The 16086-nt window shown below is 40.3% G+C and overlaps 1 protein-coding gene across 1 annotated transcript; it reads right to left on the bottom strand.

Annotated features, from left to right (window-relative positions):
- Window positions 1-2731: 2731 nt before the first annotated feature.
- LOC121399796 (nectin-1-like) lies at window positions 2732-16086 on the bottom strand. Its single transcript, XM_041581430.1, has 8 exons — window positions 15953-16086; window positions 12274-12603; window positions 9675-9974; window positions 7623-7728; window positions 6559-6713; window positions 5362-5487; window positions 3821-3920; window positions 2732-3228 (listed from the first exon to the last, which is right to left on the bottom strand). The coding sequence occupies exons 1-7, from the start codon at window positions 16026-16028 to the stop codon at window positions 3847-3849; spliced, it is 1167 nt and encodes a 388-aa protein (XP_041437364.1). The 5' UTR covers window positions 16029-16086; the 3' UTR covers window positions 2732-3228; window positions 3821-3846.

Below are 16086 nucleotides of genomic sequence, written 5' to 3'. Positions count from 1 at the left end.
TAACATTGCACCTCGGTAGGTTTAAAGTGGCGAAGTATGAAGTCAAAGTATTTTTTTAAAAAGACAGTACTTCGATTATCGAATGGTCGAATAGTCGAACGATTTTACTTTGAAACGTTCAAATCATTCGATTCGATCGAATTTGACCAATTCCAAGGTCGAAGTAGCCAAAAAAATACTTCGAAATTCGAATATTTTTCCATTCGAATTATTCACTCGAGCTTAGTAAATCTGTCCCTATAAGTAAGTGCCCAGCAGACACGAAACACATAAGGCTAAACATGTCCTAATAAAAAGCTTTCATTTTTAATTATTTTTCTACTGTATTTACTATCCATGGGTCTCTATCAATTATCTTTAGGCAGGTACCTACTATAACTAAATTGCACTATGTTTTAGAATGTGTCTTGATTTCTAATGTTCAAATATGAGCCACTTGGTTTAATCCCTTGCTCAAAAAAAACTATATATAAAAAAAAACCCATTGCTGGGCAGTCCCCTCCCACAAGTAAAAAAAGAAATTGGTGGCCAGACCCCCCTTAAAGGAACAGTAACACAAAATTTCCACTTCAAATATTTACCTTCTAAATACTTTTATTAAGACATGGATCATATAAAAATTGCACAGTTATAAGTGTTTTTTTGAATAAATTAGGCTACCACTAATTTATTGGGCAACGCTTGAAAAGGCGACTACTTGACTTCCGGTTTAATCCGCAAATTAACTGCATTCTTTAGTGACTTCAGGAATAATTTTTCTGAGAAATTTATGGGATGATGCAGCATGGAGGACAGAGCATTTCTCCTCTCCAGCTGAGCCTCTATAACTTTTAGAAGGGGGTGCAGGTTGAGCCTGTATGGAGAGAGGGAGGGGGAGCTGACCGGAAGTATGCTAGGAGAGCTGGGAGAGATCTACTGCCTGAGCTGAATAAATCAGTAGTAAGTATAGTTTTCTTTAAAAAAAAAAACACACCCTTTTGAAATTTTCTATGGTATATTTGCAAATAAAGATATTTAGAAACGATACTTTGAATGTAAAAAAAAATTGTGTTACAGTTCCTGTAAATGTAAAAAAAAAAGGATTTTAAAAAATGTTTTCTAACTTACTTCAGTGACTCCAGGGGAGCCTGGCAAATAAAAGACCAGCAGCAGTGTTGGGCCCCCTTAAAACCTGAAAGCAACTGGGCCCCCTGTGCTCTACTGATGGCAGCCCTGATACAGCATACTGTTTTCTGCAATACAGCAGCGCTGTCTTGTTATATGTCTTGTAGAGTCACTGTCCTACATGAAGGGCTAATCCAAATAATTAAGATGTTTTTGTAGTTCATCGATTGCAATTAATGGCTTGTCCCACAGGGTATATCCATTCCTTCAATAAATTAAATTGCAGTCAAAGACTACTGCCTTGGATTTGTCCTACATTATGAATTTATTTCTGGACTGTCCTAAAATACACCTGAAAGGCTCTTTAAAGGAACAGTAACATCAAAAAAGGAAAGTGTTTTAAAGTAATTAAAATATAATATAGTGTTGCCCCGCAGTGGTAAAACAATGTGTTTCCTTCAGAAACACTACTATAGTTTATATAAACAAGCTGCTGTGTAGCCATGGGGGCAGCCATTCAAGCACAGGATACACAGTAGATAACAGATAAGTACTACTATAGTTCATATAAACAAGCTGCTGTGTAGCCATGGGGGCAGCCACTCAAGCACAGGATACACAGTAGATAACAGATAAGTACTACTATAGTTTATATAAACAAGCTGCCGTGTAGCCATGGGGGCAGCCATTCAAGCACAGGATACACAGTAGATAACAGATAAGTACTACTATAGTTTATATAAACTAACTGCTGTGTAGTCATGGGGACAGCCATTCAAGCACAGGATACACAGTAGATAACAGATAAGTACTACTATAGTTTATATAAATAAGCCGCTATGTAGCCTTGGGGGCAGCCATTCAAGCCCAGGATACACAGTAGATAACAGATAAGTACTACTATAGTTTATATAAACAAGCCACTATGTAGCCTTGGGGGCAGCCATTCAAGCACAGGATACACAGTAGATAACAGATAAGTACTACTATAGTTTATATAAACAAGCTGCTGTGTAGCCATGGGGGCAGCCATTCCAAGCACAGGATACACAGTAGATAACAGATAAGTACTACTATAGTTTATATAAACAAGCTGCTGTGTAGCCATGGGGGCAGCCATTCAAGCACAGGATACACAGTAGATAACAGATAAGTACTACTATAGTTTATATAAACAAGCTTCTGTGCAGCCATGAGTTTGAAAAAGGAGAAAAGGCACAGTTTAATTAGTAAATAACTGAAAAGTTCCTGTTGTATTCTACAGAGCTTATCTGTTATCTGCTATGTAAACATGAGCCTTTGCTCCTTTAAATGGCTGCCCCATGTGTATCCTGTGCTTGAATGGCTGCCCCCATGGCTACACAGCAGCTTGTTTATATAAACTATAGTAGTACTTATCTGTTATCTACTGTGTATCCTGTGCTTGAATGGCTGCCCCCATGGCTACACAGCAGCTTGTTTATATAAACTATAGTAGTACTTATCTGTTATCTACTGTGTATCCTGTGCTTGAATGGCTGCCCCCATGGCTACACAGCAGCTTGTTTATATAAACTATAGTAGTACTTATCTGTTATCTACTGTGTATCCTGGGCTTGAATGGCTGCCCCCAAGGCTACATAGCGGCTTGTTTATATAAACTATAGTAGTCTTTCTGAAAACAACAATTTTTTATTACCAGTGCAGGACAACAGTACATTATAAATTAACATCTTTTAGATGTTCCTTTAACATTTACTGCACCTTGGAGACATATCATATTGGCCTGCCTTTTGTCCAGTCATTGTGTTCTGATGCCAGTTTTGACCTTTTTGCTGACTGCTCTCAGGCTGCCCATTCTCTTTGCTCTGCCAATATACAGACAAGTCTTCAGCTTCTGTCCTTATTCATATGTCCCTGGTTGCCAGTCAGTGCCCGAATGCTGCTAAACCTGAACTGGGCCTGTGCCTAGAAACATCTCTCCCACTTCTGTCTCACTCCTAATCATTCCACCTTCAGGTATTTTTTGAGTTGGGAGACGGGTGTAGAGGAATCCTCTCTGAGAAGCTTCATTGGTCAGGTAAGGCATTTGTTGAAATGATGAGTGTTGGAGCCGCAGTTAGTTATAGGACATAAACTGAAGACCTAAAAAAACAAAGAAGAAAATGTAAAATTAAAAAAAGGAAAAACAAACACAAAGCACATTAAATCCAATAGTAAAAGTCCTAAATACTTTTGACAAGTGGATTAGAGTCCTGCAATTTGCACACATACTGGGAAGAGAGACCTGAATCAGTGTTTTTAATCCAGCAGAAAGAAGGCTGTGTGTCTGTAACCTGTCTATCCTGTATTTAGTCAACACTAGGGTTACTGATTCACGTTAAACTCAAAGCCTGTTAATAACGGTCTAAAACTGCAAATATCTCAGAAACCACTAAAAGTTGAAAATGAATGCAAACTTTGACCAGTGCTCAGAGAAGCACCTCGAGTAAGCTTACGTCAATTTATTTTTTGAGTTTACAGGTCCTTAAAGAAGCAGTCACTGTATTGTGGCCAGTAACAGTAGCGATGTATATTATATCTTCTTCTTTGTGGCCAGTGGGGCTGATCCTAGTGACAATCACTGTTGTAACTCATGCGCAGAGGCAGCTCATCTGGAACCCTGTGCTGTGACCATGATGAGAACGTGTTCCAACATTAGTCAGTACACGGACAACTGAATTAGATAAATACTAACCCAAGGTTCAGAAGATTCGGACCCAGTCAGGTGCACTGTTGAAGTCCAACACTTTCAGTTTCATCCTGATTCTGATTCACACGGGGTGTTTTACCTTTCCCTGTAAGACAAATACAGTTCTTTAGGTTTCTTTTCCCTGGGAACAGCTCCAAAGAGAACAGATTGCTTTGTCTTAAGTTGGCCATACACTTATTAATTATGATCTACGATATGGTCTAAATAGGCATGGTCACATAGACTTTGGCATAACTCCCAACTGTCCTGATTTGGACAGCTCAACCCGCAGTCCCGAAGTTTTTTACTGAAATGTCCCGACTTTTGCTTTGATATCTTGCACTGAACACACAGAAAAAGATACAACATTTCTTAAACTTAATTGGCTTTTGGCAGAGAGCCCAGAATACGTGGCAGGTGCACTTAGATACTTTTGTAACAATTTAAGATAAGCAAAGAAATAATTGTAACAATTTAAGATAAGCAGGTCTCTTGGAAAAACTGTGACTTGCAGCTTAAAGGGCAATTCACCTTCATTAGTAAAACTGTAATAGCTTTCATAACCTGCCAAATTTTGTAAAATGAACACGGGAATTAGGGGGGTGTGGCCACAAAAATGGGCGTGGCCATAGAACTTCGCCATGATCTGCGCGGCACATCTTTTTGACCCTCTTTCTATTTCGAAAATGTCGGGCGTATGCTTTGGTCATATCTTTGTCATGTAGTCTGCAGGATCTCATATATATTAACCAATTACTGTCTGTCCCTTTGTTTACTTTCACAAAAGACATGCGCAATGAACGATTGTTTAATAATTATTATCTGACTGTACCATCCACCGACCAATTTCGCCGTCTCAGGTTTTTAAACCTGTCCGATTCCCTGTTGGGAAGATTTTGACGGAACAATATAATCATTTGCACCCCATCAATGTAACGATAAGGAAACTATTTTATCGGATTGTGCTAAAATCAGTCGTTTCACACAAAGAAATCTGCCCGTGTATGACCCCCCCCCCCTCAAGGCAACAGTATCAGTGTCTAAAGAAGAGAAGATGAGCACTTGTTCTAAAAATATCCTGATTTTAGTTTATATATAAAAATGAACGAAGAACGTTAATGTACATTACCTTCAGGCTAATGTTCTCTACTGGTGCCAAAAACTGCCTGAACCAGCAATGAGAGTTGGTTTCCATAATCACCTTAAAGAAGCAGTAGGGGCAGGAGTTTCTCAGGCAGCAATTAATCTGTCTGGTATGTAAATAACCTTGGGCTGAAGACACAAGTAGAAGATCCTTCGCTGGTGGAGAAGCAGCACTAATGTCCCAATATTGCCTCTGCCTCCCACGTTCACTTGTATCCGCCTGTCACTGTGCTGTGGTTTAACTGCTGAAGTCTGTCTGAGTGCACAGTGACAGACAGACGTAAGGGAGTTGAACAGCAGGAGGGATTTCTCCTCTGGTGGACGACCCACCTCCCTTAGCTTTATGAAAGACATGTACAGACAGCACCTGCAACCCATAGTTATAAAAGTAAAGTCTCACCTACTCTTACATATTCTTTCCATCTGGTTGCTCTTCATCAAGTAGCAGTACACAGCCATTCCAATAATTATTACACTTTGGACAACGATTGCTGCAATATATGCGCCTTCATTTCCTCTGGGAGCAGCACCTGTAAATGGAACAACTGCTGTATTTCTACTGAGATTCACCAGGGGGATTAGACTTACTGCAGTTACATAAATAGAAGCCCCATGTAAGACTTTGTAAGGCTAATGTTCTTCACAGAGACAATACAGGGAAAGCGCAATATTGTCAGAAATATCCATATTGTGTGTTTAATTAAACAAGGATATTGCAATCAAGGACAATTACAATGGAGTGGAGTGAATAATTCAGGCAGTGCCAGTCGGAGGTTGGAGAGTAAATACAGATGACTATTTCCATGTACCAAGTTTTCAAGAGCAGAGGGAGTATATAGAATTCGCAGTAGACCAGATACACATATAATGTTGCTGCCTCCTGTTTGGCCTTTTAAAATCACCAAGAACAAATTAATTCTCTTACAGCGCAACTAAAAAAAAGGAAGGCATTTAAATATTACACTACAGGCATGGGACTGGTTATCCAGAATGCTCAGGGCCTGGGGTTTTCCTGATAAGGGGTCTTTGCATAATTTGGATCTCCACACCTTAAGTCTGCTATAAAAAAAAAAAACACTTATTATATATTAATTAAACCCAGCAGCTGGTTTTGCCTCCAATAAGAATTAATTATTTCTTAGCTATGATCATATACAAGGCATTGTTTTATTATTACAGAGGAAAATATTTTTTAAGAATTAAAAAACGGAGTCTAACGGAGACAGCCTTCCTGTAATTTGGAGCTTTCTGGATAATGGGTTTCCTGATAACAGATACCATAAAACTGTAATATATAAATACTGCTACAGTTTTATGGCTCCATACAACAGTCAGTAGAAATGAGCCGGAGCTGATGAACTACATGTGTGAATGGGAGGAAAGCCTGGAATATGATTGGACAGCAGTGATCCCATCGCTCCATTCAAAATGCTGCACAGAAATACCTGCAGTTGGCAACATGCTTCTAAATTACCTGCTGCAGCCTTTTAATTACATGTTCAGTCTTAAAGGGGTGAGGAAGCAATACAGTTGGGAGTTTCCTTGGTCTTCACCAAACTGCTTGACAATCTCCAAATATACAGTGTTCTCTGCACACTTACCTGAGTATTTATATAAATAGACTGAGTGTGAGATTCTCCCAATACTGTTTGTGGCCTCACAGACATACAGGCCATTATAATCTGTATTCCCTCTGGAAAAATGCAGAGTGTTCCCTGTTGCCTGGGCCACATCATCAGGAATGGATCCATTCTCCCTGTTGGGAAAACAAAGATGGGTAAGTGAAGATACTAGCTTCTTCAATTTTGGTAAAAGTGCACTATTCTTACATAGTTATTCAGTAATACAGTTGTATAACTCAAACGGAGCAGCATATTTATAGTACAGTTTTATGGGATCTCTCTGTACAGACTATGAGCAAACTTAGGGGACTGTTCCTGCTGAATTGTGCTTAGTACAGGGGAATACCTATGCTGTCATAGTTTTATGGGATCTCTCTGTACAGACTATGAACAAACTTAGGGACTGTTCCTGCTGAATTGTGCTTAGTACAGGGAATACCTATGCTGCCATAGTTTTATGGGATCTCTCTGTACAGACTATGAACAAACTTAGGGACTGTTCCTGCTGAATTGTGCTTAGTACAGGGGAATACCTATACTGCCATAGTTTTATGGGATCTCTCTGTACAGACTATGAGCAAACTTAGGGACTGTTCCTGCTGAATTGTGCTTAGTACAGGGAATACCTATGCTGCCATAGTTTTATGGGATCTCTCTGTACAGACTATGAACAAACTTAGGGACTGTTCCTGCTGAATTGTGCTTAGTACAGGGGATACCTATGCTGTCATAGTTTTATGGGATCTCTCTGTACAGACTATGAACAAACTTAGGGACTGTTCCTGCTGAATTGTGCTTAGTACAGGGGAATACCTATACTGCCATAGTTTTATGGGATCTCTCTGTACAGACTATGAGCAAACTTAGGGACTGTTCCTGCTGAATTGTGCTTAGTACAGGGGAATACCTATGCTGTCATAGTTTTATGGGATCTCTCTGTACAGACTATGAACAATCTCATATGACAGAGGACTTACATACTGTACATCATTCTGGCACAAAGACCTCGCAGACACATGATCTCAGTTAATTGGATCACTTACCTCCTCCATGTATATGTAACGGGAGGGTTGCCATCTGCTAAACATTCAATATACAGAGGGTCTCTCTCTTCTCGGTGTACTTTGATATGCACAGACTGAGGCGCATCTTAACAAGAACATAAACAAACTTTTGTCATTGGAAAAAACTATAAACCATAGATAAGGAGCCCAAAAACACCCTATAATAGGCAACTTAAGGGGTTGTTCACCTTCCAAACACTTTAGTTCTGTTGTTTTCTGAAATAAAGACTTTATTCAATTGCTTTTCAGCTATTTTTTTTGCCGGTTTTCCAAAACTAAAGTGTAAAGTTGAATGTTGGTGAGTGTGAGTGTGAGTGTGAGTGCAGCAGCTCAGTGATCCCGGTGCAGATTCTGTTCCAATTGACTGACCCATTAGTTGATCCATTTCTCAGTAGGATCTATGGGGAATATAAGTGCAACTATTGTATCAAGTCTAACAGTTGCCTTTAATGACACTCAGGGATTCTGCTCAGTAGGGACAAACACAAGAAACGGATCAACTCATGGATCAATTAAATCAGTTACAGAGTTGCTGACCCCCCCCCCCGAACTGCTTCACAAACACATAAGAACTTCAAAAAGGACATTTCAATATTTGAAAACCAGTCACAAATATAGAAAGTAATTGGAAAAATTCTTTATCTCTGATGAACAATCTGAAAACAACTGAACTGAAAAATGTTGGAAGGTGAACAACCCCTTTAAAAACATACAATTTTCCTATGATTGTGCACTAAAGAATACAGACCAGGGGGTATCTTCTTTTTTTTCTGAAGTCGTTTTCAAGTTTCCCCTTGAGGCAAATTCTGGCGATTATGGAAAAAATAAAGCAACGCGTACGTTTTACCTCCAGCCATTTACACTGGCCCCAGTTTGAAAGGATTTGGAGGAGATTACAGAAGAGGGGATTTGTCACAAGCAACTAATTCACTTGTGTGTCATTGCCCTAAGGGTAAGGGAACACCTAGCGATTCGGGGAGAGGCAACTTCTCCCTGGCGTGAGGCAACTTCAGGGGACTTCGAAAACGAAGCGCCGCGTGTACCATGCCGTAGGCGATTTTTCATTATAGCCGGGCTGAAGACTGTTCGGGGAGATTAGTCGCCCCCAAAGAATAGGCGATTAGTCTCCAGGCGACTAAATCTCCCCGAATTGCCAGGTGTGACTTTACCCTTAGCCTTAAAGGACAAGGAAAGTCTAAAATAGAATAAGGCTGGAAATGCTGTATTTTGTATACTAAACATAAGCATGAACTTACTGCACCACAAGCCTAATCAAACAAATGATTTATGCTTTCAAAGTTGGCCACAGGGGGCTGTCATCTTGTAACTTTGTTATACATCTTGGCCTGACCCTGACCCTGCACATGCTCAGTGTGGTCTGGGCTGCTTAGGGATCGTCATAAACAAAGCTGCTTGAGTTCTGCATGGCTGGGAAGTAAGGCGGGGGCTCCCCCTGCTGTTCATAAGTATGATTGTTTCCCTGCTCAGCAGTTAGGGACCGTCTGACAATTCCTATCCACAGCAGTAAATGAAGGGAGAATTTCACTGCATACAGTCAGGTTTCTTATAAAAACGGTACACATTTTTTAATTGAAGTATATTGGAGATAGGTTTCTTTTTCATTAAAGAAAGTAAAGCCTTTCCTTGTCCTTTAAATACACAGAGAGAGCGAGAGGTCCTATGTTCACATGAGCTTGCGATCTAGATAGTAACATGCACACAATTACCAGTAATTAATACCATTTCTGCTTCCACTACAATAATATCCCCGTACATATAGTAACTTATACAACTATAGAAGTATTAGAAGCGGCAAGCGAGCTCAGTACAACAACAGAGGTCCGGGTGTTGGAGGCAAAAGAAGGGAACTGACAGTTTAAATTTTGTACATTATTATCAGAAACCATTTCAACCCAGAAGTTCACAACCTGAATACCAGATCTACTCAGTGACTTCTAAGTCTAGGACCAAATGGGGGCAATAGACCACTTGCCCAATTCAGTCAAAAGCCATGGAACTGTTTTTACTTACAGTGAATGTTTGTAATGATGAAATTTACATATTTCTCAAAATTTTGGTCCAGCTGAGAAACCAGACAAGTTGCCTGATGCCCATTAAGTCCAGGAGAAGGCACCATCCATAGCTGACTCCTTATTGTCACTGTCCCATTAGGATGTTGTGTTGGAATTTCCTTTGACGTGTAGAGGAGACCATATGTATTCCAGCTGATATTAGCCGCGGGTTTGGAGGCAAAGGCTACACATTCAGCAATAACAGCCGGATTTGGTCCCGACAGCACTGGGTTTAGCTGCACTTCCACTGACGGCTCCACTGAAAATGAATAAAAAGAGACAGTCCTGAATATATTTTATCTAAAAGGGCGGTTCACCTTTCAGTTAACTTTTAGTATGTTATTTAATGGCCAATTCAAGCAATTCAATTGGTTCTCATTATTTATTTTCTAGTTTTTGAATTATTTGCCTTCTTCTTCTTCTGACTCTTTCCAGCTTTCAAATGGGGGTCACTGACCCCATCTAAAAACAAATGCTCTGTAAGGCTACAAATGTATTGTTATTGTTACTTTTTATTACTTATCTTTCTATTCAGGCCTCTCCTATTCATATTCCATGCTTGGATCCGAATGGTCTAAACGTTAATTTGGACCCTAGCAACCAGATTGCTGAAATTACAAACTGGAGAGATGCTAAATAAAAAGCTAAATGACTCAAAAACCACAAATAATAAAAAATAAAAAAAACAATGGTAAATTGTCTCAGAATATCACTCTCTACATCCTACTAAAAGGTGAACAACCCCATTAATGCTATTACAGTTAGCGCTGGTAGAACATGGTCTGTACTGACTGATCTCTTAGAGACAACTGGAACCTCCAATGAAACTGGTTCAACTGGAGATAAATGTGCTACATCACCTTTTTTCTATCTGCAGAAGGAGGTTGATAGTCTCCATTGCACCTACTTGAACCCCTTCCTGAAATGACCTATTGTAGCTGCCAGGGCAATGGGAATGGGTTTATTGTTGGTGGTGAGTGACGTTTAAAACATAAATACAAAGGGAAAGGACCCAGACACACCACGTGCCACTACTAGGAACAATTAGTCTATATGAGTTATAACTCATAGCTTGATATCATTTGCCTTTCACTTGATCAATTGTACCACGAGACCCAATAGAACCATAGAAAACATCTTTCAGTAACATCCATCAGAACATGAATTTGAGTGCCACACTGTGACTTATTGTATATTGTCCATAGAAAGTAAAGTAGAATCCAGTTTCCACCTGACTGGTGGCATCATGGCCCTTTTGATCCTCCAATGGCTTTAACCAAAGATGGATGTCAAGTTCCTTTGCTTTCTCTATTTATATAGAACTATACTTCATGGGCTGCTCAGTAAAATAATGCTCAGTTCTTACACAATGTCTATCTCAGGTAGGGTTGCCACCTGGCTAGTATTTTACAGGCCTGGTCGGTAAAAATGATGGCTGATGCCAATGTTATTAATAGGGAAAAAAGTTAAATATATAGGTATATAGGAAGGCCGGTATTTTTTCCCAGAAAAGGTGGCAACCCTAGTCTCAGGGTATTCAGTTTCCCAGGATACACAAAACCCCAACACATTAACAGAAGAGACTTCAGAGTGTTCAGAAAGTCTCATTATCCAGCAAATACCGTAAAAAAACAGGTATGGGACTGGTTATCTAGAATGCTCCAGACATGGTATATTATGGATAATGAATCTTTCTGTAATTTGGATCTTCATACCTTAAATCTACTAGAAACTCATGTACACATTAAACCCAATAGGCTGGTTTTGCCTCCAATAAGGATTAATCTTAGATGGGATTCAGTACAGGCTCCTGTTTTATTATTACAGAGAAAAATGAATCATTTATAAAAATTCTTATTATTTGGATAAAATGGAGTCTATGGGAGACGGCCTTTCCATAATTTGCTGCTTTCTGGATAATGGTTTCTGGATAACAGATCCCATACCTGTACTTTATTACGAGAGAAATGTGGCAGATTTTCCAGCGGCATAAATTCTCTGAAATGTCACCACTGATTTACCCCATATAACCGTAGCACAGAAAAAGTGACGTTCATAATGATCTTTGTAAAAAAAAAGTAATATACTATACAAACTATTGCATTCAACTGTATGAACTTATACATGCTGAACCCAACAAATAACTTAAAAGCACTCCATATATTGTACCTGCCAGTATAAATTCTTTAGAAATAAAACTCCATCAATCTCACGCTGCTGGTGGAGAATATGCCACATGTACCATCACCCTAATATAACTCCTCCTTTCTTTGCATCTTAAGGGATGCCCACGGCTCCCAAACTAGTTTTCTATCAAGAGAATGTATTAAGGATAGCTTTCCAGGTAACTGACTTGTGTTTGAGCATAAACAATGTACACATGGCCACTAGTTTACTGAGAATCAAAATAAAAGAGCATAAACATAAACAAATGAGATCCCCTGCTTCACATACATTGGTTTAGAGCAAGACTCCCATTACTCCAAGTTCTCTCTCTTATAATTTTTCTTTATTTTCTCTCATGAAAGCAGAGAACTATAGAGGAAGATGTTTCTTACCCCATATGGATAATTTAATCTCCCCTTCATTTGTCCCACTAGGAAATGTTGTGTAGATACAGAGGTAGGTGCCCTCATCAGTCAGGGTTACATTGGGTATCAGTATGGAGCCTCCAAGATCCCCATTGCCCAGAAATCTCACTCTCTCCCCAAATGGAATCAGGTGCAGGGGTTCCTCTCCTTTGCTGTAAGTTAGGAAATTCTCATTGTTGGGCGACAACTTCCTCTGCCAAGTGACTTGGGATATCAATTCCAGGGTTTTCACGTTGCAGAACAACTTAATGTCCGACCCCAACTTGGCATGAACCTTTCCATCAACGATCACTGTGACTGGAAAAGAAATACAATGCACCATAAATGATGATGGTGACTGACTACACAGAACATTGATTTAGATACATAACTTGGGATATCAATTCCAGGGTTTTCACGTTGCAGAACAACTTAATGTCCGAACCCAACTTGGCATTAACCTTTCCGCCAGTGATTACTGTGACTGGAAAAATAAAAAAAATAATTATACATCACACATAAGGATTCCAAGGGGCACATTTACAAAGCTCGAGTGAAGAATTCGAATTAAAAAAACTTCGAATTTCGAAGTGTTTTTTTGGCTACTTCGACCTTCGACTTCGACTACGAATCGAACGATTCGAACTAAAAATCGTTCGACTATTCGATCATTCGATAATCGAAGTACTGTCTCTTTAAGAAAAACTTCGACCCCCTAGTTCGGCAGCTAAAAGCTACCGAACTCAATGTTAGCCTATGGGGAAGGTCCCCATAGGCTTGCCTGCGTTTTTTTGATCGAAGGATATTCCTTCGATCGTTGGATTAAAATCCTTCGAATCGTTCGAAGGATTTAATCGTTCGATCGAACGAATAATCCTTCGATCGTTCGATCGCAGGATTTGCGCTAAATCGTTCGACTTCGATATTCGAAGTCGAACGATTTTAGTTCCTTGTCGAATATCGAGGGTTAATTAACCCTCGATATTCGACCCTTCATACATCTGCCCCTTCAAGTGTCGAATATATTGGGGAATGATAAAAATTCTGTAAGGGTTTCCGAAATAATCAGGTCACTCTTCACCACCACCTCTCTGCAACCTGTCTCTCTACATGCAGCTTTGTGTCGGAGTTAGAAAGACATCTCTTGTGTAATGTTTGGCAAAGGGATCACACACCAGCGTAAACACAATGCATTTTGCCATGACAATGTAGTCAAGATAATGATCCCTCAGTGGAACCTACACCGACACAAAGCTGCAAGTAGAGTGAATGACCCAAAATCTGACTACGACTCCTGCATAAAGACACAATGTAGAGAGACAGGTCGCTGGGAGGAAGACTGCGAAGAGTAACTTTATTTCAGAAATTTTACATAATTTGGAAAGTTCCTTGTTCCCATCAGGTGAAGCTTATATTACATGTCTTTTTATACCTCATATTTATCAGATGAAAGTTGAAAGTGAGAGTTCACCCTTTAGCCCTCCTGAATTTATTGTCATTACTTACTGATCATTTTAAATGGGGGGGTCACTGACCCCATCTAAAAACAAATGCTCTGTAAGGCTACAAATGTATCGTTATTGCTACTTTTTATTACATTACATTCAAGCAGTAGATAGATAAGTACTACTATAGTTTATATAAACAAGCTGCTGTGTAGCCATGGGGGCAGCCATTCAAGCACAGGATACACAGTAGATAACAGATAAGTACTAATATAGTTTATATAAACAAGCTGCTGTGTAGCCATGGGGGCAGTCATTCAAGCACAGGATACACAGTAGATAACAGATAAGTACTACTATAGTTTATATAAACAAGCTGCTGTGTAGCCATGGGGGCAGCCATTCAAGCACAGGATACACAGTAGATAACAGATAAGTACTACTATAGTTTATATAAACAAGCTGCTGTGTAGCCATGGGGGCAGCCATTCAAGCACAGGATAGACAGTAGATAACAGATAAGTACTACTATAGTTTATATAAACAAGCTGCTGTGTAGCCATGGGGGCAGCCATTCAAGCACAGGATAGACAGTAGATAACAGATAAGTACTACTATAATTTATATAAACAAGCTGCTGTGTGCGGCGCGACTGGAAGCAGCAAGGGTATGGATCGTGCGGCCTTGGGGCGCCGCTTCGTTAAATCCGGCCCTGGTAGCAATAACAATACATTTGTAGCCTTACAGAGCATTTGTTTTTTTAGATGGGGTCAGTGACCCTTAGTTGAAAGCTTGAAAGTCACCACCCCCTTTAAAATCAGTAGAAACAAGACAAGAATGTAATTAGAGATGAGCTGGAAATGACACTTTTATTTGGCAAACAGAAAGTCTTTATGTACATTATTTATTTGGGAAGGTTCCCCCCACATGTCATTTGGTTGTTTCCCAAGTTTCTGCGCCAAAAATAGTCCCTTGAATCAGCGACCCCTCCCCCTTACAAGAGCCCCAGACTCATTAGACGTACAGGGCCGCCATTAGAAATCACGGGGCCCCGCATAACAAAATTTTTGGGGCCCCCTGGGCCCCGCCTACACTGGTGCCCAAGCCCCACCCCAGATCCCACCTACTCCACATGACAGTTAAAAGACCACACAGACATCAACGCTAAAAAAGTAACCCCCCACCCACAAGTTCTAAAAAGCTATTGATGGTCAGGGCCCCCTTATATGTTAAAAAACATTGGCGCCAGGGCCCTCCATAAATGTTTTTTTGAAAAAAAACATTGGGGCCCCAAAGAATATTTTTTTTTTTAAAAAAAAAAAAAACCTTGGTGCCAGGGCTCCCCTTACAAGTTAAAAAAAATTGGGGCCCCAAAAAATATTTTTTAAAAAAAAAGATTGGTGGCAGGGGCCTATAGAATATTAAAATAATACATTGATGGCCAGGGGATTACAAAAATGTAAAAAATTAAAAAACAAATTGGTGTTCAGTAGAATTGAACTCGTGGCTTGAGGACTTCAACTTCGTCTCCTTTCGCGACTTTGGGTCTTTTCGCTGCTTCGGGAGTTCGGCTTCGGCTGTTTTTGTGACTTTGTGTCTTTTCGCCACTTCAGGACTTCAATTTTGTCTATATTCGTGACTTTGGGTCTTTTCGTCGCTTCGGGACTTAGGCTTTGGCTATTTTCGTCTGTGCGGCTTTTCGGCACTTCTGCATTTCGGCTGTTCGGAATGGCCACATGGCTTTGGAGCTCTCAAGGGGCCCGGCTCTTTTAAAACTGCAGCACTGCCGGGCCCCCCTTCATGGGGGCCCTGACCACAATGTGCAAACTCCTACAGCAATCGTACAACTCTTGACTATCCTATGCAGTGTGCCACATGGTCACCTAACTGGCAATATCCCAGTGTGTACCCTCAATCAGGGGGGTAACTACAGAGGAATCAGACCCTGCTAATGTGTCTGTGCTGCTGCTGTACAGTCTCATATACCCCCTGAGTATCTATAGTTTATATCACTGGGGTTTATAAAGAAGGAAAGAAATTCCCAGTGTCAATCAGTCGCACCTGCATTCAATACCCCGGGGCTAATTCTCCCCATGAGACTGAGAGCTCAGCAAGTAAAGACATGAACTGGGATGAGAGTTCAGTAATGAGGGAACTGAGACTCGGAGCCGGGGCAGCAATACAGTAGAGCTGAACACAAACAAGATTCCCCCCAGTCTCACCTTGCGGGGTCCCGGGCACAGCCAACAGCAGCAGCAGCAGCAGGAGGAGAATCCAAGTACAGAGCGACAGCGACATAATCCAGCAGCATATTTGTATAAGAGAGAACTGATCCGACGCGCTGGAGCTGAATGGG

This window comes from Xenopus laevis, chromosome 2L, assembly GCF_017654675.1.
Source record: "Xenopus laevis strain J_2021 chromosome 2L, Xenopus_laevis_v10.1, whole genome shotgun sequence".
NCBI lineage: Eukaryota > Metazoa > Chordata > Amphibia > Anura > Pipidae > Xenopus > Xenopus laevis.
The sequence above is the reverse complement of the archived record's forward strand: the minus strand, read 5'-3'. Positions and strand labels throughout refer to the sequence as shown.

Coding starts and splice junctions, on each gene's coding strand:
- LOC121399796 (XM_041581430.1), bottom strand. CDS start 16,028: ATGTCGCTGTCGCTCTGTACTTGGATTCTCCTCCTGCTGCTGCTGCTG. Junction 9,975..12,273: donor GATTAAATTATCCATATGGG/GTAAGAAACATC, acceptor ATTCATTTTCAG/TGGAGCCGTCAGTGGAAGTG. Junction 6,714..7,622: donor GTTACATATACATGGAGGAG/GTAAGTGATCCA, acceptor TTTTCCCAACAG/GGAGAATGGATCCATTCCTG.